The sequence below is a fragment of the Eleutherodactylus coqui genome, chromosome 7 (genome assembly GCF_035609145.1).
Source record: "Eleutherodactylus coqui strain aEleCoq1 chromosome 7, aEleCoq1.hap1, whole genome shotgun sequence".
Classification (NCBI taxonomy): domain Eukaryota; kingdom Metazoa; phylum Chordata; class Amphibia; order Anura; family Eleutherodactylidae; genus Eleutherodactylus; species Eleutherodactylus coqui.
The window spans coordinates 134,596,537-134,621,278 of NC_089843.1; the positions used below are offsets into that span (position 1 = coordinate 134,596,537).

Consider the following 24,742-nt stretch of genomic DNA (forward strand, 5'->3'; position numbering starts at 1 on the left):
TAACTTCTACCGGTACCATTTTGAAGTACATATGACTTTTTTGATTGCTTTTAAATTACATTTTTAATTGAAGGGATGTCAAAAAAAACTCCCCAAAAAAACGGAATTCTGGCATTTATTTTTCTTTTCTGACAACGTTCATCGTTTTGGGTAAATAATGCGTTCCTTTGATCGGACTTTTAAAATATGGCACAAGTTGTTATTTTTTTTTAAACTTTTAATTACCTTTTATTTTTAATAAATTGTTTAAACTAAATTTTTTTCCCCCTAAATTTCCCATAGGTAACAAGAACTTGCGATAGTTTGATCGCTCCTGCAGTATGATATAATATCCTAGGATTACATTATACTGCGATCTGAAATGGCAACCCACGGCCGCCATGGCAACCCACGGCCGCCATGGCAACCCACGGCCTCATTGCAGGGAGGGGGGGGGGGCAGTGTGGGGCCCCCAGTCAGTCATCGAAGCCATTTGTCGGCGGGTGTTGGCTGTAAGAAACAGCCAGCACTGGCATTGTATGGAGCTGGATCGATTCTCGATCCTCATTAGAGATGAGCAAGCATACTCGCTAAGGACAATTACTCTATTGAGCATTGCCCTTAGCGAGTACCTGCCCGATCGGAAGAAAAGGTTCGGCTGCCGGCGGCGTGCGGGGAGGAACGGAGGGGAGATCTCTCTCCCTCTTGCTCACTGTCGCAACTCACCTCTCACCCGCGCCAGCAGCCGAACCTTTTCTCATCTCTAATGCTCATCCATACAAACCTTCCCCCGCCCCACTCACTGTTCAGACATTTATCATAAAATGTCATCAATTATAGTTTCCTAAGCAGAAAATCTACTTAAAAGGCTTAAATCAATTACATCAGTAAGGCAACTGATTTCTGCACAGACTAGATTAACTTGAGACAAATTTAATTTCCACAATAAAATAAGACCTTCTGATACGCATTTCTGCAGTAAATTCTAGATGGAATAGATGTGCGTTGCTCTCACTGATTATAGAGTAGATGCCAGTGATACATGTCAAGAACCGAACAAACACATGCACATAAAAAAGATCAATGGTGTGATTAATCACTGCTCACTAGGTTATCCGGTAATTAGAGCCAAGGCTGGTGGTGTATCTGGAAAACAAGACTGTCTGCAGAGGCGAACCCCAACCAGCTGAGTAGGGGGAGCCGATAGAAGCAGTGATGTCATGATGACGTGTCAGATGCTCACTAGGATGGATGTAAATGAAGGGGAGAAGCTGTACTTTTAAAAGCTCCGTTTATGACCAGGCAACTCAGTGCTGCTTAGATTATGTGACACCGAGTTGGTAAATACTTTGAGCTAAATACATTACAGGTTAATAATAATACACTCACTCTTTCAATCTCGTGGCATTTCTTAAGTGCTTCACCAAACTTGTTCATAGATCTGTATGCCTGCGCACACTCCGTCTGGAACCACATACACTGCATCTCATTCAGGTTCTCCACAGCAGATGTTCCCTCCTGCAAAGGGAAACCAGATTTAGTAAACAATTACACTTCATTTCCCACATTTTTAGTAACACAGCATACTGATTAGGGTAATTGTGCAGTGCTTTTACTGCCCATTTACTTTTCATGTCTGCATTAATATTTCCGCGTACCAGTATATACTAACCCTTGTAAACTTTGAGCACATTTCCTCCGCCTCTTTTACCATGTTGGCTTTTAGCATGTACTTTGCACATTTTGAGTTGATAAACCTATCTGCCGTGTCCAGAGCTTGCGCTTCATCCATCCACCGAGCGGCCTCTTTGATGTTACCAGCGTGCTAAAACATGAGAGAAACTACATTACAGGAAGAAAACAGATCAACTTATTGGTACTAGCATCTTTGTACAAAACCGTGCTTCTCCTACAGTTCCTACTAGTTCATGTGAATAAGCCCCATATGGCCAATAAAGCACAGCTTGAATTACCAAAACAGCAGCATGGTCCCTATGTGATTAACCCGCTCCGTGCATATTTTCGTTTGTTATTTATGTACAGTGACACTTCAGTAGCTAAGAATGTATGAGATACATATTTGCTTTAAACGGCTATATCTCAGGTTGTATTGCAGACAGAGTTTTGGTTGTCATCTGTATCTATAATAGAGCCTGAGATATAGAAGTTTAAAGTGCAAATTGCAATTACCTGCTTCTCTCACACACAACTATACTTAGGTTTTCTAGCGATGGGAGAGTGAGTGAAAACGCATGATTATGAAACCAATGATTTTCAATGGTTTCACTGTCATTTGCGATGTGTTTACTCAAGCCTCGCTGCGATACAAAAAGCTTTGATGTCTCCCATTGAAATCAATGGGAGAAGATCGCTCAACAGCCTTGCAATAACCAATAATGAGGAGGGGGGGGGGGGGGGGAAGAGAGCTACAGGGGATCTTTTACATATCTTGCCATATTTGGAAAGATAGGGGCATGGCTAAAAGGCTTTCCCAGAGAACGGAGGTGGGGCTAGAGGAATTCTCCTAGTGATTCTTCTTTAGCAAAGAGGGTGTGGCTTGCGGGCAGATCCCACTAGCCCCGCCCACTCTAAGCCAGCGATTTAATAACTATGAGAATCCCTCTGGCCCCGCACCATTCCCCCGCTCTTGGGGAAACCATGAGAAAGTCCTTTGGCTCTGCCCCCTTTCTCTCCTAGCTATGGGGGATTCCAAGGCTGTTGAGCGATCTTCTCCCACTGATTTCAATGGGGCCCCGGCCCCATTCAAAATAATGGGTGATATCGCAAGCTTTTTTGCATCACAACGAGGCTTGAGTGAATGCATCGCAAATGAGAATGAAACCATTGAAAAATCATTTCTTTCATAATCATGTGTTTTCACTCACTCTCGCATCGCTGGAAAACCTATCGCCAGTGGGTAGGAGCCCTTATACAGCATGCATCTGAGGCATTATTGCAGATAGAGCTTTGATTGTGGTCTTGTTTTAAAAGGGCCACAACCGGTGATTTTTTTTTCTATTCATTATGTAGCTATCCCCCTAGTGTATATATAAGTGAGCTAAGTTTTATCTTGGTTATTCCTCTCTGAGACCTTCTCCTTAGATGGTCATGTGATCTCAGTTCTGACCAGCTCAGATCTACTTGTGTGTACGTGAAGTTTCTACTCAATTAGTCTATGTGAGGCATGAATCCTAGCACAGAAACTGCCTGGAGGAGGTGGTGGGAAACACAGAATCTCGATCACAGTGTTATAATAAAGGAAGCCACAGTGTTATAATAAAGGAAGCCACAGCTCATTTCCCTGACTATGGTCTGTAGCTTCTTTAAGTGACTATAAAAGGTAATAATTAAACTTGCCCCCCCAGCAGGCAGAAATGGTATAGCCCCCTAACTAATGTTGTGCTGATGCATCATTGGATGGATTGCAAGTGAAAGTTAAAAGATCTCACTCACAAGATGGTACCTGATAAGCATTAGACAGGGGGGCTGCACTGCATGGAAGTGGCTCCAAAACACAAAAAGGAGACCTCCAGAGTGTGACGGGGATTTAAAAAAAAACAAAAAAACGTTTTCTTGCCGGAGTTGCCCTTTAAAGATAAGAATCTTAGTTTTAAAACACCACCAGCCTAAGATACAGTTAGCTGATGTGAGTTTTAGGCACTAATGCATATAAAAAGATATAAACTTCAGTTTGTCGCAAAATTACAAGAAGGAGCACATCGCTGTCAACAGCCCAAGAAAACTGCAATCAGCAGGTCGTTCTCTTTCAGGAAATGTAGAGCGTTCAGGGCTGCACTTACTGTAACAATGTGTGCAATTCCTGTAATTTATAGCTTGTCATTTTTTTTTCAAATTACAGCCTGAAATGAGAATTTTGGCTTTTCCAGTTCTGAGGAGATTATGAAAATATCTAAGCGGAATATATGAACTTTACACATATTAAATGTATTTTAGGGAGGTGTTGTGCACACTTAGCTACCAATCTAAAATAAACATAAGCATTTATGGAAAACTACGCTTTGATGCAAAATAGCATGAAGGTGCCAGCGTGTATAAAATGCCGATTAGCATTTTTACAATGTGCAAGATGTCTATTTTCAGAAAATACATGTGTATGGGAGTTTAGTCTGTACATGTCAAAAGGCTGAAAATTGACCTGGTCACTGGAAGTGCAAAAGGTCCAAAAAAACCCCAGCAGCAAAATGGTTAATATAAAGAGCCCGTTAGATTTTCTCATTTCCGAAGGCGTCATTTGAAGGAAAAGTAGAACGAAGCCACAGGGTGGAGACATCACTCCCGTACCTTATAGATTTTCGCTTTTACAAGGAAGAGTTCTATCAGGGTTGGTGTGCTCTCTATGGCAGCATTTATGTACTCCAGGGCGAAAGAAGGCTGTCCGATCTTGTCATAGTGCTGAGCTAAATAGTACTGAACCCATAGTAATGTAGTTGGAGGTTCTTCTTTACCATCATCTACGTTTAGAAGAAACAAAACAATTGATGAATAGAACAAAAGATTTTACTTGGCACAGTTCTAGAAGTGAATCTATTGAACATGCGGTCCAAACTGCAGGCATCATGTTGTAGAACAGGAAGAGCGGAGCAGATTATATATAGTTTTATGAGCAAAGAGTCAATATAACCTGTACTTTTTATTCATTTGAACCTCTGCATATTCTGAGCTTAACAGTCCAATGGGCGGAGCCATCAGTGATTGACAGCCATTTCTGTACAAGCTGTCAAGCACCAATAGCATTTTGTGCATTGCCAGGATTCCCAGTCATCCCCGCAGCACAGCTTCATTCTAGAGATAGGTTATAATATTACTATATAAAGATTACCCCTTTAAACAGGGATTTCCTGGACTCCAATATGGATGGCCTATCCTTATTTTAACAGATATCCGATTGTGGGATCTGATTCCCAGTACTGGGGGAGCACTGTGGTCGCATTCATTTTTCACCAGACAAAACTTCGTATGTTTGGTAGTGGCTGTGCACTCAGTCCCATTTACTTTATAAGGTCTGAACTGCAGTACCAGGCATAGCCACTACAAAATGTACAGCACTGTGCTTCATAAAGAATGAAAAGACCTTGCCCAAGTGCTGCAGTGACATCAATTATCTGATTGGTTGAGGTGCTGGGAGTCTATAAAGAACACTGATCTCATATTGATGCCCTAGTCTGAAGGATATGCCATCAATATTCAAGGTTCAAAAAAAAAACCAAAAAAAAAAAAAAAAACAAACCCTTAAAGCTGGAATCAAAAACAGTTTTCAGAGCCAAAGTCACTAATTATTACAGATAACAGGAGAAATCCATCAATGTGTCCTTCACATTTTTTATTCCTTTTGGATCTACTCCAGGCTTTGGTTCATAAAACTGTCCCAAAAACCTCAGGTGAAATTTCAGCTCAAGGGAATTTTACTGTAATGATGTATTCAGCTGTTATATGCAAAAACGTGACCTGCTGTAATAGTACCCACATCCTGTGGTCTCATCAATAAACTTTTTTATGAGACACGTTTCACTGGAAATTTGGTTTAAATTATTGTGCTTGAAAAAGTCCAGATCCTTCAATGTAATGATCCAAATACCTACATGTCTGACATCACATGGACGCTTCACATGCAAGGTGCTCAGATCATGACTTCTACTCAGGACTGGACACAGACAGATAAGAGTAGCCGACTAAAGGCCCATTTACACGGAGCGATGATCGCTCAAACGACAGTTTGAGTGAAGACTTTGATGGATCATTTTGTTTTGTTTGCGGTTTTCATGCACCTGCAGTATGTTTTGGCATTAACGCATGATTCGCTTAGCATTAGATGTGTTTTTCATGCACAAGAGGGGAAGAAAAAATAAATATAGAATTGAAAGGGCATCTAATAGCTAACTTGCTAAAGAAAAAAAATCATCACATGGGCAAATCACATAGCATCTGAGTGCGATCGCTTCACGCTGCCATAGAAAATAATGGTCGATTCTTGCAGAAGAATTGGCCAAAAATAGGACATGCTGCAATTTTCCGATTTCATACTACTAGTGCAAGGGAAAAAAAAATATCGGTCATGTAAATTAACCCACTGAAAATAATTGATGCTTTTCACATGTGAGTTCTATCCAACTGCAAGCACAGAACTCATAATTGAAAGTTTGTATAAATGCAGCCTAAATTCTGCCGCATTTCCGCATTTAAAAGTGTCAAAGTCCGAACCATTGGTGAAAATTTTGACTTGAAATCAGCTGGGTATCCAAAGCCGATTTCAGAAGATATCGCGCTCCCCTCACCTTCGAGGTCTCTGCGCTGTCAGCGCTCCCCAGTATCTGGTAGCTTGTATTGAACGCCGCTGGTGAGGCGATGCCACTTCCACATCGCCTGACCCGCAGTGGAATACTCATTAGAGGCCAAGTACCAAAGATCACTGAAGGCATGAAGACTTCAGCAGTGAGGGGAGCGCGGCATCATCTGAAGTCAGCTGCAGATTTTGACTGTTTTGGATGCTGCCTACATGCTGATTGGTGTACTGGATACATTGCTGTCTGTGTAAATATATTGTATTGAATAGGTGCAGAGTAAGAACGTAATATAAAACATACAAACCATTGATGTTGAACAGCCGGCAACTTTTTAACGATGTATCGTAACCCACTACAAGGTCTTCAATAATCTCCACCTAAGTAACACCATAACAATGCAAACAGATAATAGCAGCACTGCAGTAACACATCGGATGGCAAAACAAATCACCCAAGCTATTTAAAACATATCAATATCAATTGTGGCTATATAGCTATATCTTCTTCATCGGTCACATTTTCTTTGTTGAACACTTAATGCAAGTAAAAGTAGAGTAAAGGGCTACAGAAATAAGACACTGAGTAACTGCACTTAAAGGAACCCTAAACCTAGAAGTGAGGGAAGTCTGGAGTATCCTTTAAAAGAACACATTCCAGTGACTAACTCGATTGTCGGAGGAGCATGCTACAAGCCTTATGCATGAAGTTGTATTTACCTTCTCTTTGTCACTGTACAGCGATCGCAAAGTGTTGAAGACAGGAGGGCAGCCTTTACTAAAGTTCATCCGCAAATACTTATCCAGGCAGAATCTAAATTTTTCACCTGAGGAAAAAAACTTCAATTAGCATAAAGGCTCATTCCAGAAGAGATCACAACGCATGGAAGTTGGCTAAAGAAAGGTTAAGTCCGTCACCTGTTAAGAAGTTTAAAGGCAATCGTCTTGGCACCAAACCTCTGGGGTATTTAATCCAGCTGTCCTCATAAATCTTCAACCTTTCTTCCATAGTGGCTGCATAAAGGGACAAAGGACCATTTTACAACATTTATACAGCAACGTTAAAACGGCAGTTTTTAAAAGGGTTTCTGTTGCAGTTTTGCTGCAGGGAGAAATTAAATGTTCCCCATATGAACACTTCCATAACGCCCCTGTATTAAATCGTGCGAACATGACTGGAGCTTTATGCTATAGGAAGCTTGTATTCTTATGGAGAGCTTTAGAACGGACTGCGACAATACATTGGAAATGCATGGCAACATCTTAAGCCCCTAATGATGCGGCCCATTTTTGACCTAAGGACATAACTATTATTTGGAATTTTCATCTCCACTTTTCAAAAGCCACAACTTTATTTTACTGTCAATGTAGCCATATGAGGGCTTGTTTGCTGCATAGAGAGCTGCAGTTTCTATTGATACCATTTTGGGGTACATATAACGCATTATATAACTTACCAAATGTGATACATTTTTTTTTGCTTAAAAAATAAAATAAGATAAAAAACAAGGGAAATGTGCTAAAAGGTTTACCCCCCCCCCCCCCCGCCTTACAATTTTTTATTTATTTTATTACACCTTTATGTCCCTGTGATCTTATGATTGCTGAAATAATACACAGCAGCACTTCTGTGCTGCTGTGTATTATCTCTATTCATTTACATTAGAAGCCATAGCCCTCCACGATTAGCTGGCTATGCAGTGGGACCCCAGCTGTTACAGCCAGCTTTCGATGCAGATGGCACGGGCCAGCCGTACAAGACATGCCACAGGAACCCTTTTCCTGCCACGACGTACACATACGTCATGAGGTGGGAAGGCGTTCTAGTTTTTGTTCCCACAACCAAGTGGGTTGGATACTCTGTTAGTCTGTTGCAGATTTCACCTTTTCAAAACGACAGATCCAAAGCTAGCAGCACATTTCTAAACACAATGGCTACTTCTCTTTTGGCGTTCTCCAGGCCTGGGCATCTGAACTATCGAGTAAGGCTTCGTTCCCACAGTGTTTTTCACTACGCTGCTGGATTCGGTCACAGGTGCAGAAAAAGCAGCATGGTGATGGAAACCTTCACTGTCATACACTATTTTATACTCTAAATAGAACAGAAACTAAGTGAACCCATGTCAGACAGATACTAAGCTGGTGTCCATTTTTCTGACAACGAGGGGTCCCATCACAATGCTGTTTTTGGCACATGTGACAGAGACCCCAGACAGATCTCACAGCATGTACAGATACCTGTGTGATTGCTCCCTAACGCACCAAGATGAAAAAGACAATTCTGGAAGATGGCGAAATATTTAAGGAGTACCTGAAATGGCTGTTTAATCATTTAGTTCAGACACAGCTTAGAACAGACGTAGGAGTTTACATCTTACCCTTCTATACAATCAGAGCCTTACCGGGCTTTATAGCCTTCTCTAACCCCTTGTAATAAGCCCAGTTCTCCGGGCTCCTGTCCAGCAGACCTCTGTAGACATCTGCAGCTTCTTCGAGGCGGCCCAGGCGCAGCAGCAATTCACCTGCGCATAAGACAGAATACAGGTCTCAAATATTAGGCACAAGCGGAATACATACAGATAGTCACAACAGCACAATATAGCGCTTTAGTAACATTTTCTAGCTGCAGGAAAGCATTTTACCATGTCAGATTGTGGACATATTCACAAGGTGGAATCCAATGCTTATTTTTCTGCTTTGATTCTGCCTAAAAAATTTTTTTTTAAAATGCGGCAGAAATCCGCAGCGAAGCAACGAACTTCTGCTGTATGTTTTGCTGCAGAGCTGAAAATTCCCAACATGGATTTTGCCCATTCACAGGGATAAATCCATGCGTGAATCCACAGCAAAAATTCACTACTTACCCAAGGATTTCTGCCAGGCTTTTAGAGGCAGAATCTGCACAGAAATCCACATTGCATTCCACCATGTAAAATAATATTAACCCCTAAAGGACCAAGCGCTGCAGATTTACAGCGTTTGATTCTGGGCTTTCATCCCAGCTGACAGCGAAAATACAACGTGGAATTAAAGCCTCTGCTGCTGCAATCAAGCAGAAGCAGGTTGGGTCCTCGGCTATCAGACACAGCTGAGAACCTGGAGAAGTGTTTATGCACTTCTGCCTTCTTTCCTGGGTACACAGCGCTCAATGAGCACTATGTACTAAGAAGTGAAGGTGGAAGAGTTTCTTCCACTTCGCGACCCGGCGATCATGGGACCGCTGAGATCTACTGTTAAAGCAGAGCTGCAGGGTTCTAGTAGACCCAGATCAGCTCTGCCAGTGACTATTGTCGCTACAGGGGAATATTTCCCCCTGTAACTGGGGCTCCTATGGACGCCCCAACAATGGAAAAGTGTGTAAAAAAAACGACCATATGAATGACCCCCAGAGGTCTAATTTTAAGATGGTAAAAAAACTCAGTTACATAAATAAAAGTGAAAAAAGATTACAGAATAAAATAAAAATATATGCATAAAATAGAAAATGAACCAAAGCAGACGCCAACCATAACCATCGCCATATGCACCCTGTAATCTGAAACTACACATTATATAGCAAACGTCCAAAACAAAATGAGAAACCCATTCCCATAATATCTTGGCATAAAATTTACTAATTTGAAAAAAAACAAAACACTATAAATGTTAAGAAAGTCTTCTTTAGTCTTTTACTCCCAACTAAGAAAACTGAAAAAAATAAGATATTATAAAAATAACCCTAAATGTTAGAGAGGGAAAAAAAAAGCAGCAAAAATAATTTTTGTATCTAAAAAGGAAAAAAAAAAAAAATAGGGCAGTAAAATCACCATATGGGTAAAAATCCCTAAAAAAAAAAAAAAAAGTATCTGATCCTTTAGGTACAAAACAGCCTTGTCCTTAAGGGGTTAAATGCAAGAAAAGCACAAACTGCTGCCTAGAACAAGTACCTTTAGTTTCCTCCACTGCCAGCTTGTCACAGATCTGCTTTTCATAGGTACAGAGGTGATCCAGTGCCTCCTTGTAGAGTTCGGCTTCCCGGAGAACCTGGTTCTGGTAGAGCAGCAGCTCGCTGTACTCATAGTCAACCTTGTCTGGAGACGTCTAAGAACAAGAAGCACATTGGCTTTTAGATCAAAATGAAGCCGTCGCCGTGGAGCGTAGAGGGCAGGCTGCGCAATATCAACTGGCTGAGAGGAGCTGAAAATGCTATACATGGTTTACCCCATGCAGGATGAACATGACACAGCTCTGTAGATGGAAAATAAAAACGCTCTGGCTCTTGGAATGTGCCAACACAGAAGAAAATCTTTAATAATAATAAAAAAAGTTGTGTACAAAAATAGCAGAACATAAAAACAAAAACAGCACTTTATAAACTTGGTGTCACCGGAATTGCGCCGACCCAGAACATGTTATTGCTTTATTTTGCACACTGGCCACCGTAAAAATCAAATCCAAGAAGCAAAATGACAATCTTTTTTCCTTCCCCAAATCCTTTCATTTTATTTTTTATTAAAGTTGTACATTATATGTGCTGAAAAATGATGCAATTAAAAAAATACAACTCGTCCCACAAAAACAAGCCCTCATACAGCTACGTTGGCAAAAATAAGAAGTTACGGCTCCTGGAATGCGACAATGAAAAAAAAAAAAAAGTTGAAATTAGTTGGTCATGCAGATGCAAAAAGGCTGTCACCAAGGTTAAAAACAGGAAAGTATGTCACCGGGCCGGTCACAAAGCTACAGGGGAATATTCTTCATGTAACCTTTTCCTGACGTGGGCCGTCCATGTAAGCCACTTATTGCAGGATGTGCAGGCACAGCAGCTGCACTCATAGCTATAGCATTACATCATACTGCACTCTGACAGGCAGCCTATCAAGCCACCCCATGGGGACGGCTTGATAGGCAGTCTCCCAAGGCAACCCTGGGGCTTTTTAGAAGGCCCCCGGCTGCCATGACACCTGCATGGCTTCCCCGATCTCAACGCGGGGGAGGGGCTGTGCGGGACCCCCAAACATCGTTCGGGGCATTTAACGGGTTAATGGTCGCGATCAGCCGCAAGGCCGATTGCAGCTATTGCCCGTGGGTGTCAGCTATAATAAACAGCTGACGCCTGCACTGTATGGAGGGCAATAGCAGCGCTATCTCCCTCCATACACATCCTGCAACAGCAGGTCATAAAAACATTATAGAGCCATCACTAAGGGGTTAAGATGTAATTTTTGCCACACAATGAATGCCATTAACCCCTTAAGGACATAAGGACAACGATTTTTCACAGATTTTCATCTGCATTTTTCAAAAGCCATAAAACTTTCATTTTTCTGTCGACACAGCTGTAGGAGGGCTTGTTTTTAGCGTGGCGAACTGTAGTTTTTACTGGATTCATTTTTGGGTACATTGACTATATTGGAAAACGTATTCATTTTTTAATGATAGGGAGAGAAATCGCATCAATTCTGCCATTGATATTTTTTTTATTTATTTACAGTGTTAATTACTGAGCATAAATGACAATACTTTTTTTCTGTGGGTCAGTACGGTTACAACAATACCAAAATGCTTATATTTTTTAAGGGTTTTTTCCACTTTTCCGCAATAAAGACTTTGTTTAGAAATTAATTTTTTCTAAAACGAACCATTTTAGGGTACATATGGCTTTTTTGATCACTTTTGTGTTTTTTGGGAGACAAAATGAAAAAAATAAGCATTTTGCCTCCATTTTTCAGTTTGCTTTTTGAAACACGTTTTTTTTACCGGGTGTTACGGATAGGACGATACTAAATACGTGGAATTTTAATTAAAAAAAAAATTTCATGCGAATACGGGAAATTCCCGCGGCCGGATAGCACGGGATCTCTTCTGATCTTGCGCTATCCTCAGGATGCAAGTGTACGCCCTGTTGCGTTAAGTACCCCGCAGCCAGGATGTACATTTATGTTCTGTGGCGTCATTGCCTTAAAAACTTTAAAAAATTGCAGGAAAAAAAAAACTGAAACAAAAACTATGGCTCAATTGTGTTTTTTTTTCCCCTTCAGTTCATTCCCACAAAGGTTTTTGAATACATTACACGGTGCCATTAAAACATACAATGCACCCTATAAAAAATAAGCCTTCTTACAACTATGGTAGGTCTATGGAAAAATAAAGTTCTGGTCTTGTGAAGCTGAGATGAAAAAACAAAAACCCAAACTGGCTGAAGAGGAAAGGCGTTTAGGATGTAGAAGGGGCCATGAATACAGCTCATTTTCTTACTAAGCCAACTATGCGTTCAAGCACAGCTGGTGGGTGTAGATTTGGTGCACCAATAGGGTTGTTGTACCTGCTGAGTCTTCCGAAACTCCTCGAGAATCTTTGCTGCCATCTCATAATCCTCTAGTAAATGGTAAGCGATAGCGTATCCGATCCAGGAGGCTCTCTGTGCCGGCCGTAGCTGGAGCAGCTGATATCTGGTTTCCTGAAACACAGTTTCATAACTACTATATTACAATAATTCTTGACATTAAACCTTGTATTCATTTAGCAAACACACACTGTAGCAGCAATACTGCCAACCGGGCAGGTGGGAAGCCACTGAACGGGGAGCAGATAATTAGCCATTGGCAGCTGTAGGGGCAGGTTTCAAATGGGCGTTAGATTGACCTGATCTATGGTGCTTATCACATAAGTCAGGTCAAGTGATACTTTTAGGTTAATTATGCAAGAAGTATATGCCAATTAAGGATGCCTGTCCACGGCGGGTTTTCATTGCGTTCCCCACAGCGATAATCCAGCTGCAGGGAACGCAGTGTAAGCTATCCATAGAGTTGCTATGAAGAGCACTCCCCCCCCCCCCCCCCCCTCTGTCCATGACGGAGAATCATAGCGATTCTACACTTGCTGCCGGCAAATCGCAGCATGCTGCGATTCTCCGCGATTAACCCATCTGTCAGACAGGCTGAAAGCAAAGATCCGTCTGCCGGCCCCTGCTCCCGGGTTGCGGTATCCCATGGCGAAAATCCGCCACAGGATACCACAACGCCCGTGGATAGGCAGCCTAACTCGCTCTGTGACAGACTCTAAGGATACATCTACATGAAGCGGAAATGCTGTGAAATTTCCCCTGCAAAGCCCACAGCATTTCCTCACCAAAACAAATCAAATTCTGTATCATTGGTGCAGATTTTGACTCTAAATAGGCTGTGTATCCGCAGAAGACTTCAAAAGATACCGTGCTCCCCTCACCTTTGACATTTTTGTGCTGTCAGCACTCCCCGGTACCTGGCAGCCTGTACTGAGTGCAGCACTGCTGGTCAGGTGATGCCACTTCCACATCCCCTGACCAGCGGTCCTGCACTTACTACAGGCTGCCAGGTACTGGGGAGTGCTTACAGCACAAAAACATCAGAGGCGAGGTGAGAGCTGCATCTTTCGAGACGATTTCGAGTCAAAGTCCGCACCAATCTTACAGATCAAATCAGTTGTGGATGAGGAAATGCTGCAGAATTTGCCATGTAATTTTCCGCTGCAGAAATTCCACAGGATTTCTGCTACTTGTAAACGTACCCCAAGACAGGGTGCGTTACTAATGTAGCAGATGTGCGTTAACTAGTAGTACTGACCACGTCACTTAGGAAGTATGAGAAAACTGCACGTACCCGGTAGCCTTCCAGGTCCCTCATTTGAATCTGAAGTAACGAAAGGTCCCGCAAGATCTGCAGATTGTCCTTGTCCCATTTCAGAGCATTCCTGTAACACTTGATAGCTTCATCATATTTTTTATCAGATCTCTGCAATAAGCCGTACACATGCCAGCCTAAATGACCAAAGTTAAGGCAAACAACTCATACATAGAATTAACACAAGTCACTAAAACAACAGAAACGCGGCATACACAACACACGTCTATGTGGTCCGCGTGATCCCATTGGGAACGTGAAATGTTTCTAGCAACGTTAAGGTGGTCACATTCATTATATAGACGGCGGCTGATTTTGGCTCAGCACCCCCATACACAGTAGGCCAAGTATGTGTGTGTTGTGAATGGGCAGAAAGCTGCAGCCAGACTCCTGTGTTGGAGGCTTACGTCCCGAGAACAAAGGGATCGGGGAGTTCAACTCCAACAGCAAGATCCTTATCTCTCCCAATATTTGCCATTACACATTAGATCTATAGGTTCTGTCCCTATACACTGTATATATGTATACGGCCACCTTTATAGGACGGTCTGATTACTATTATGAAGAGTTCTCACAGTAACGGCATGAATGAGTGTTCGGGTACAAATGACAGATGGAAGCTAATTAGTTCAGGAGAGTCCCGAACATTACATAGGCGGGGGAATTCCTTTGACATTACATTTTATAATCCAAAAAGTTTAATAGTCCAGCAAATAACTAACAAAATATGGAATTCTGGTCCCCAAACATTATACACTTGCTTTTTCATAGTATTTCCAAGTGTCACAATTCTACAGCACTGTAATAATGCATAGAAGGATACAGACATGACTTTTGAGGTCATTCCTAAGTCCTCGGCGTACAAGATCGTAAGCGTCTTCTTTCTTCCCAAGACAATTTAAAGTCAATCCTTTCATTGCTAACGTTTCTAAAGGAGAAAGGAGGAAAAAAAAATAAAACACGCGCTTGCATGTATGAAAATATTACAATGAGTAGCAAGGTTTGATGGCACATGGCTGTTAGTAATATGGAGGCCTTAGCAATTCAGGTGTGGTTGTTGCCAAGTAAATGTTGTGTATGTGAAAGTGCAGAGCTTCTTGGAAAGCTTCCCGTTACTATGTAACAGCCGTTGGCACTAAGCACATGTATGAGATTGTTGGTGAAGACCGGCAGCACAAGCTGCAGTCACGTATGGTGGAGTCTGCTGCGGCATGGCCTTGCTAGTGGCATCAACGGCAGTTGTAAAGTCCATTAGGGATCGTCTTGAGGCTTTTGTTAAGGCTACTAATACCCCTTAGCCCCATGTTGCTTTGGGTCCTATATCAGGGAACCCATCTGTGCAACTTTGCATGCTACGGGACGGATACTATATAGGAGGGTGGCGTCAGTTATTCGTCACCAGTTCTGTATTCTCTTACACACAGCTTTTCCTCTCAATTTACAATACACATTCGATTGATATCGAATTCAGTCTCATCTAGGCTCCCGTATCTCCTGAAGATCCGCCATATTGGCAGTGAAACGCGTAGAGCTAGAGGAGCAAAATAATTAGTTGGCAGAGTTAGCAATCGACACTATGAGCTAGAGGAGCTGCAACAAGTTGGCAGCGTTAGTAATAGAAATTATCCGACCCACTGAGTGGACAGTACTATATTCTCAGTGTCTCTATAGTAGACACATTGAGTCTATCAGGGTTCTCCCCTCTCTATCTGAGCTGAGAGCTGTTGCTCTCCCCTTTATGTGTGTCTGAGCATTTTTTGTCCGTCTTGTCGCTGGAGCGTTGCGGTTTTCCTACTACGTCCGGATACCCCACCCCAGCTGTCTAGCTACTGTGTATGTTTTTAGTAGATTCTAATAAAGGGTATCAATAGGGATCTTTTAACAAGTCTAATCTGTGAAAGGCCCAATATGTAGAAGTATAGCCATAAGAGAGTAGAGTGGAATAAAAAGTTTAATTTTCTGTTTCCTGAAGGTAACATTCAGTTATATTGTAGCGCATATTTACCTCCATGTTCGGTAAATTTCGGATTGGACAGGATCTGTTTGCAAAACTTCAACCCATTTCGATATTGCTTGTGTTCATAACATCTCTGAAAAATACATAGAATATAGGACATTAGTAGTGTGCAAGCCCATCATTTATACAGCCTCTGTGCTATGGCGAGAAGTCACCCCAACTCCGGGTATAAAGGACCAGAGCCTTGTGCTCAAGGTGACCACGTAAACGTTACCGGTAGGGATACGTCACTTCCCAACCATCCGCGTTGAGAGCGCGCAGCAGTACGCAATGCATCATGTACTTCTACATGCTGACAAATCCCCATACGCCATCCTGGCGTGTATGCGCATGTAATACGTGGCAAGATAGAGCGTACTAAGTTCTTTTTCTGGTGCACATTTCATGCGCTATATTGTGTGCCCAAAATCCGCATGTGTAATGCACGGTAAAAAAACACTCATGTGAGAGCCCTGAGGAGATAGCGGGTTAAGCATAAGCACATACAGGCCATGAGTGAGGAGGGAAGTAGATCACACGTGACCGCCATTGCTGGGGTGGAGGCGCTGGGACGGCACTTCTCATACTACTCATGTGGATAGCACTTAGTGGGAGCTTCCTCCAAGGTAACAGTAGTGGTGGAGATGTTTAAGGGCCTTTTACATGGCTAGACTACAGAGCAAGAACTGTCCCCTGCATGTTGGTGTCATCGGGCCACGTAAAAGGTCAGTCAGCCCACAAACGAGCAAACCCTCATCTGCTGGCTAATCAGGTCTTACAGCAAGCATGGAAATAGTCACGGCTCCTCTTCCCGTGTTAAGGCTAAGCTGTGCAGCGGACCCATGATAGCAGTACGGAGATGACCGATAGACCCCATAGAAGTCTATAGGAGAGAGCACAGCGATGACAGTGGGTCAGATTTTCAGATTTCACACGACCTTCACCGGCGAGTATAAGAAATACATCCTCGGCTCCCCCATAACTTAGTTTACGGTGCTGCTCAGAGGTGACAGGGTCCGTTGAAGAATGTTTAGTAATTCAATTACAGATATTAGTTAATGCCAAAAAAAAAAAAAAAAAAACGGATTTATACGATCCAGTTATTATTCTGAACGATAACCGTCCCATGAACACACCTTTATACGGGCAGCGCAAAAACTCCACTGTTCCACAGAATCACAATTAGTTCAGCGCGGTCTATGTGCTGCGGCCGTATTCCGGGTCTCCTTAAAGCAGTAGTCCCAGAGGTTGGTCCCAAGAATGATCCCAGTGAGATCCCCCCAGCACGACATAACTGTGTGCAGCAGACAGACGCTGTGCAGCTACATATATCCTCCATCTCTCGGACGGGAGACTTCCTGGCTTCTGCTGTGACTACAGAACGGCTCGTCCTTGCAGGCTCTCGGCACCAGCTAAATACAACACATCATGCAGTCGGTTCCTCCTGGTATACGTGGGCACACAGTTCCGTCACATAGCTGTGGTAAGTGGAGACGCGCGGGCAGCCATCCTTCATGGAGGAAACAGGTGGGGAGTTATAAATACAAGTGCTGGCTCTGTGTAATGCGTGCGGCTACACCGCCGGCAACTGCTAACACCCAGGACTTATCCCAACGTCTTAGTGTACTTGTGGTGGCTGCACGTTCGATGCTGCGACTACTGGCACGTGCCCACCATCATACCCCATGGCGGCATCTCAAGCATTAGGTCGGGCCGACTGACAAGCGGCTGCGATGCGACATTCCTGAGAGGCGAAGTCAGGTGTGCGAACGCAGCAACACCGATGTGCACTTCAGGTCTTAAAAGTTTAAAGGACTCTGTACCCCCCGACAATGTCCGTAATGTATCCTGTACTCGTCCGCATCTACAAGAATAAGAATACTGCACCCAGATAGAAATGGCAGATGGCTGCAGAACTCCGTTATGTCTCAGGCAGTCATGTCGAGAATTACAGCTGTGGTCCGATTAGACACGGGGTCTTCCCACCAGAGACCATAAAAGTTCTTCCCCTATAAAAGAGGCTACTTTTCGTGTACCTCTTGTTGGGAGATCGATGACTACTAGATATGCCTCTACGATGTACTAGAAGACATTTTGCCCAGTTGACAGAGAGGGCACATCATTGGAATGAAGAAGCAGGATGCCCCCATATAGGCCCTCTGACCAAGCTGTTATGAGGCGTTGGGCGTAGTGGTTGTGTGGGCACACATGGTGCGGACGGCCTAGAGCCTGCCTTTACCGTGAAGTGACAGAACTGCTGGCGTAACCATCTAGGCAGCCCTCATATGACAGCTGTCACCCCTAGTGGTGATCGAGGGACAATGACAGCTCAGTGAGGTGTGCTGGAAATCCTTCTCATGCCAGGGCTTCCAACAGACATTGTTCACCGGGATAATGCTTGCCCACACTGCGAGGGTTTTCCAGTAATTGCTCCACCAGGGTGCCACACTTCCTTGGCTGCCCAGTCAGATGTATTGCCGATCAAACAATTATGGGACCAGTTGGAACGCCAGCTTCAGCCGCCCATGAGTGTGCAGGACCTAAAGGCCCAGTTGTAAAGTCTATGGGCAAACGTGCTGCAGGATAACATACAGAGTCTGTATGCCAGACCGTACTTCATCATGTACCCGGGCTATAGGTGGCCCAGCAGGGTACTAGAGGCTCCGTTGAATTGTACAGTTTCCCCTTCATAAAGGCATCCTCTCGCTCTAATACAGTAATTACTTGTATAGATCATTACTTCATTCACACACATTAACCCCTTCCGACAGCTCCTCCTTGCAGCGTTACCTTGTGTCAGTGACTGTATATACAGAATGCTATGAAGGGAAGGTAATAAACAGGGGCTCAATAGTAATGCAGATCAGGAGACGGTTTAGTGATGCAAAGCTGAACATATCATTGTGAAGGAGCAGTATAGGAGTCCCAGACGCCTCTCCGCCCCGTACCTGTCCGCGCAGAGCTACAATTTACTATGTGGGCGGATGGCAGAGATGCTGAACCAGCAGGATTCCACTTGCAGGCTTGTTTCTGCCTCCCATGGGAGGTCCATGAAGAGGAAGCATAATGTGCAGGTCCCAGCCTGCCGGCCTCACACTATACCCTTGTTGGCAGCGGCCTCCGCACATAGCATACAGCGGGCTGGTAACTTACTGTACATGACCAACAAGGTGTGTGTTGTCAGGATATGTACGCCAATCTTTTACAGGCGATGCAGAAAAGAAGTCGCAGCATATTCTATTCGTCTGCGTGCTTTTGCATCGTATCTCCCATTGTCTTCAATAGGCCGGCGGTAGCAGCGCTCCAGGTACACGCAAGGCGATGTTCCCCATCGAGGACCGCTTATTTCCCGAAGTGATGCCAGGCAGTTTTGACTTACCACCACTTCACATCCGCAGGGAAATTACACATTGGCGAGTGTGATATTGGGCCTAAGTCCCAACCAGATATTGTGCTCGCCCGTGTGATTACATGTCCCATTGTAGTGCGATTCGTCTTCAAGGGTCGCCTATTTTCTATGGGAATGTTAAAAAAAGACACATAACAATCGCATACCGTGAGATCTGCATGCATTTATCATCATAGGTTACTATGCGGACCACATGGGGAAAAAAAAAAGAACCAAGTAGTAAAAAAGAGAAACCGGCGCACGGAAATTACATAGAAAATGGTAAAGGTTTTCACGGAACAGAATCCCAGTTGCCTGTGTGACTACCCCCTCAGGGCTCCTTCACACGGCCGTATTGGTAGAGTATTCCGCATGCAGATTGTGTGTGCGCAATACACTGTACCAATCTGCGATACAGGCAACCATGCTGGCGATCACACGCATCGCGCTACATATACGCTTTAAGATGGCAGCGTGTTCTATCTTGGCGTGAATACACACCGCGACAATGACAACCCGCAGCAAGTACAGTGCATGGCATACTTGTGTGCCGGCCTCGGTGTCAGCGGTGACTACCCGCCTGCTTGGTACCAGGCTACATGTCTCCATTCAACAGAAGTGTAAGAAAAAAGGCTTATTTATAGTTTGCTGCTGAGAGAGAAGTCGCTGGCAACTTTAGATGGCATTGCGCAAATCTTAACACTGAACTGCGTATCTGACAACGGTACATCTCCCCAAAACTGGAAAAAAGTTAATAACTCTGAAATTTACTTTTGGTCAAAATTTTCTTCAGTTTCCGCCGGTCTCCATTGAGTTGAGGTATATAATAGTGACAGAATGACTGACCGTATGAGGTCTAGCATCCACCAGGCTGGAGCAAAGTCAGGCCCGGACGCGAGGGGCCGGGGGTTACACGAGGCCCGGACGCGAGGGGCCGGGGGTTACACGAGGCCCGGACGCGAGGGGCCGGGGGTTACACGAGGCCCGGACGCGAGGGGCCGGGGGTTACACGAGGCCCGGACGCGAGGGGCCGGGGGTTACACGAGGCCCGGACGCGAGGGGCCGGGGGTTACACGAGGCCCGGACGCGAGGGGCCGGGGGTTACACGAGGCCCGGACGCGAGGGGCCGGGGGTTACACGAGGCCCGGACGCGAGGGGCCGGGGGTTACACGAGGCCCGGACGCGAGGGGCCGGGGGTTACACGAGGCCCGGACGCGAGGGGCCGGGGGTTACACGAGGCCCGGACGCGAGGGGCCGGGGGTTACACGAGGCCCGGACGCGAGGGGCCGGGGGTTACACGAGGCCCGGACGCGAGGGGCCGGGGGTTACACGAGGCCCGGACGCGAGGGGCCGGGGGTTACACGAGGCCCGGACGCGAGGGGCCGGGGGTTACACGAGGCCCGGACGCGAGGGGCCGGGGGTTACACGAGGCCCGGACGCGAGGGGCCGGGGGTTACACGAGGCCCGGACGCGAGGGGCCGGGGGTTACACGAGGCCCGGACGCGAGGGGCCGGGGGTTACACGAGGCCCGGACGCGAGGGGCCGGGGGTTACACGAGGCCCGGACGCGAGGGGCCGGGGGTTACATGAGGCCCGGACGCGAGGGGCCGGGGGTTACCCGAGCCATTACTTCCTAAGCTGATTTAGCACGGTTGCCCCCATTTCTCAGGCTGATTTAGTGTATAAGCTCACACATGACTGAGACTAGACGGGAGGGGACGACTGAAAGTATATTACATAGTTTTCTCTTCCCTTAGGTCTGAGGCAGTGCTGGGTAATGTCTGATCACACTGTAGGGGGCGCTCACACCTGCTGGATTTGGATACAAGGATGTGGGGTGTAACAGATACTGCGTTCCTCTACTGAACTCGCACAATGTAGTTCTGTGTCACCACCGGGGAGCAGCGAAGATACGGGCCTTGTACACGGGACCATAAATCCTTCAGATTCCTGCGATCAGGGAGAATCTGAGCCATTGTCGTTCCATGTAAACGCAGGCGCCGACTGAGCGAATTATCGGTCATCCTCCAGTTTATGCTTCAGAACTAAACCACCATCAGCCCGTGTATCATCTATCACCGACTGTCCGTCTACTGTGAATGGAGGCCGGTGGGCTGGAACGATCCCGGCCCGCTCCCTGCCTCTGTTCACTGAGTGATGAGCAATACTGCGCTTTTACACAGCAGCGATCATCACTGGGATGGGATGTTGGGCCTCGGCTCCTGACAGGGTGTTCCGTGTACAAGAGCAATAAGTTATGCTTCTGAGGAGTCCGGGGATGTCGTTTCTATACCCACTCGGCTCCTCGCTCCAGTGCTGTCACGCGTGGGAGTCAGCACCAGCGGACTTATCTCTGCAGCTGTGCATGCACACTCCCACAGAGGACAGCGGGTGCGCAGCCTACACGGAGGAGCCCGCTGTGCATGCACACTCCCATAGAGGACAGTGGGTGCGCAGCCTGCAGGGAGGAGTCCGCTGTGCATGCACACTCCCATAGAGGACAGTGGGTGCGCAGCCTGCAGGGAGGAGTCCGCTGTGCATGCACACTCCCATAGAGGACAGTAGGTGCACGGCCTGCAGGAAGGAGCCCGCTGTGCATGCACACTCCCATAGAGGACAGCGGGTGCGCAGCCTGCACGGAGGAGCCCGCTGTCCATGCACACACATTGCTGGTGCCGGCTTCCATGGGCGACAGTATGGGAATGAAGAGCTGGGCGAGTATAAAAACTGCAGCTCCTCGGGGCCTGCCCTATGGCTTAGTTTATGGTGCGCACTGGTGGTAACAGGTTCCCTTTGAAATGAAAGGGTGAATCTGCTGTGGCTCCACATCACCATCGGCACCCGCGGCACACATCAGCACACATCTGGACTCTGTCACAGCATTGCTGCAGATTTTCTGCTGTGGAGAATTCCCACCATTCTTCACTGCAGGTCAGTGTACCCCAGGAGCAGCAATACACAGCGGTGCTGCTATCTCCAGGACTACACTTTAGGACGTGAGCCCCAACGGCGCGATACGACGCAAGGGTGCCTTTACACGGGACCATCTGTTGGGCAACAGATGTATGACAGCGCGTCCCAGCAATAATCACTGTGCCCTCATACAGGACTGAGACGGCCATGGATCGCTCCAGCCCGCTGGCCTCCATTCACGGTGCGCAGACCATCGTTCATAAGTGATACTGCCCGCTTCCATGGAACATTACATCGCCCAGTCTCCGGCATGCTTGTCGTTCAGTCGGCAGTCGCCCCGTGTGAGAGCAGCGCACCGCTGTCCCCCCACTTCACTCATCATAGTAGGTTTGAGTGGTACTCGCTGGTATCAGCCTGGACCTTTCCCCTGTGATTCTGTGAGCTCCCAGACAGAAGTGATGGGAGAGGTTCTGCCTCTTATCCCCTCACAGTAATAACATGTGCTCAGCCCATCTTAAAGGGGATGACAGGACAGACTGCTATTGGCCAGCAGAGTAGTAGTTCCAGTAACCCCCCAGCTCCGCAGGGCCTGGCCATGTAGTAGCGCTGCATGCTGCGTCAGCGTGGATGCAGACTGCCAGGTACAAGATCATCCAGATGTGTTACCCCGCTGCCTGTCAGGGATGTCGGCCCTCTTACTGGACGACTGCACGCTCGCATCCATTGACTTAGAGAGGCCGTCCTCGCGGAACTCGCGCTAACATATGAGCGTGCTGCAGTTTATCCTACACTAGTGGAATCCGTGATTCCTAGCCGCATGTCTGAGCGACAGCCCGTGCCTTTCAGCGCCCACTTACTGTCTGGGCGGGCACGATCATGGAATCTGTAGTTCCAACCCGCCTGTGTGCGCCCGGCCTAAGAGCACACAGAGGCCGGGGGGACAGCAAGTTGCAGACTTGCCCATTGCGTCCATGCCCGCCGCACACCTGTATGCCGCCATCCCAGGCACCGTTCCCATGGTTACAGTCCGGCTGTCACACATGAAGGACCTGCCAGATAGTGGCGCCATCTCCCCGGAATCATCTATTACCTGTAGCCACAGATGGGTAATATAAGAGCTGCCCCTACAGCGCCCTCCGCTGGGCACCAACCACATATCTGACCTGCAGCTGATGCAACCCCCCCATAATACAGGCAGACCCCCACAAGGGCGAGCAGAGTACAGGCCGCTGAAGGAGCCCTCCAGCATTACAGCGCCCTCCACAGGTCACCGACCACATCACCGGTCTGCAGCTGATGCAACCCCCCCATATACAGGCCGACCCCAACCAGAGAGAGCAAAGTACAGACTGCCGCAGGAGCCCCCAGCACCACAGCGCCCCCCTCCTCACCAGGATCCTTTTGAACAGCGCGTTCTCCTTGGGCGGGAGGCTGACGCTCGGCATTGCGCGGCCGCTCCTCTCCCGTCCACACGAGCTGCTCCCGCCGTCCGGGGACTCACAATGGCCGCCTGCACCGGCCCGCTGTCACCGCTCACACCAGCGCCGGCCTGACCGCTCCTCTCCCCCTCCCTGGCCTGTCAGGGCCCCGGCCGGGTACTTCACGTGGTAACAGAACAGAACCGACAAGAAGCAGAGGCCAAAATGGCGGAAGGAGGAGGGACGGCTTCCCGGGTCACGGGGAGATCTGCGCCTGCGCCGTGACCCGGCGCTCTGCTGCTTCCGCTGATACCTGGACACGCCCATAGCGCGGGCGGCGGAGCAGCCCATCCCGTGTGTGAGGGGGGGAAGACGTGCTACAGGTTGTAGAAGCTGGAGCTCCGGGCGGTGACAGCCCTCCAGCGCCCACTGCTGTCACCGCCCTACTACTACAGCAGCTGACCCTACCTGCTGCGGATTAGGGATTGGACAACAGATTTTAACCCCTTGAGTACAGTCACTTTTTTGTTTGCTCCTCTCCACTAAAGAGAAATCTTATTTTCCCCCTTTCCCGCTGATGGAGTTCTCACAGCTTCTGTTTTTCTTTGGGATGAGTTGTATTTCTTTTGTATTACCGTATAATGTACTGGAAAACTTTTGAAAAGTCCAGTGAGATTGGCAATAATAAACTATTTAGCGGGACGGCTCGTTTTACGGCAAATGCTTTATTCCGTGGATCAGTACAATTATGAGGATAGGAAATCTATAGTTATAAATTAATTTTTTTTTAGAAAAAAATATGTCTGTCATCCCCGTCTGACAAGTATTGTTCTGGCAGCGCAGCGGGGTGACGGCTGGGTTGTTGGGTGACGACCGGACGTTTTTGTTGGCACCATTTGGGGTACATACAACTTTTTGATCACTTTTTAGTAAATGTTTCTTGGAGATAGGTGACCAAAAAAGCGCAATTCTGGAGTTGTGCATTTTTTATACTGATGGTGTTCACCCTATGGGATAAATAATGCGTGATGTTAGGGCGGTCACGGACGCGGTCCTACCAAATATGTTTCTATTTTTTGATCAAAATAGGAAAATGATTTTTTTTTTTTTA

At 46.3% G+C, this 24,742-nt stretch overlaps 1 protein-coding gene across 1 annotated transcript in view; it reads right to left on the reverse strand.

The window, feature by feature from the left end:
- The window catches only part of NAA15 (N-alpha-acetyltransferase 15, NatA auxiliary subunit), a 37,376-nt gene extending 13,481 nt beyond the window's left edge, over nt 1-23,895 (reverse strand). The window contains exons 1-13 of the mRNA XM_066573737.1: nt 23,605-23,895; nt 15,923-16,007; nt 14,741-14,845; nt 13,897-14,054; nt 12,582-12,716; nt 10,204-10,357; nt 8,680-8,799; nt 7,196-7,291; nt 6,998-7,104; nt 6,586-6,658; nt 4,282-4,451; nt 1,652-1,804; nt 1,369-1,497 (exon numbers count right to left, since the gene is read on the reverse strand). Of these exons, the coding sequence (XP_066429834.1) occupies nt 1,369-1,497; nt 1,652-1,804; nt 4,282-4,451; nt 6,586-6,658; nt 6,998-7,104; nt 7,196-7,291; nt 8,680-8,799; nt 10,204-10,357; nt 12,582-12,716; nt 13,897-14,054; nt 14,741-14,845; nt 15,923-16,007; nt 23,605-23,658 (1,539 nt within the window). The 5' untranslated portion in view covers nt 23,659-23,895. The remainder of the gene's footprint in view (nt 1-1,368; nt 1,498-1,651; nt 1,805-4,281; nt 4,452-6,585; nt 6,659-6,997; nt 7,105-7,195; nt 7,292-8,679; nt 8,800-10,203; nt 10,358-12,581; nt 12,717-13,896; nt 14,055-14,740; nt 14,846-15,922; nt 16,008-23,604) is intronic.
- Nucleotides 23,896-24,742: the final 847 nt, after the last annotated feature.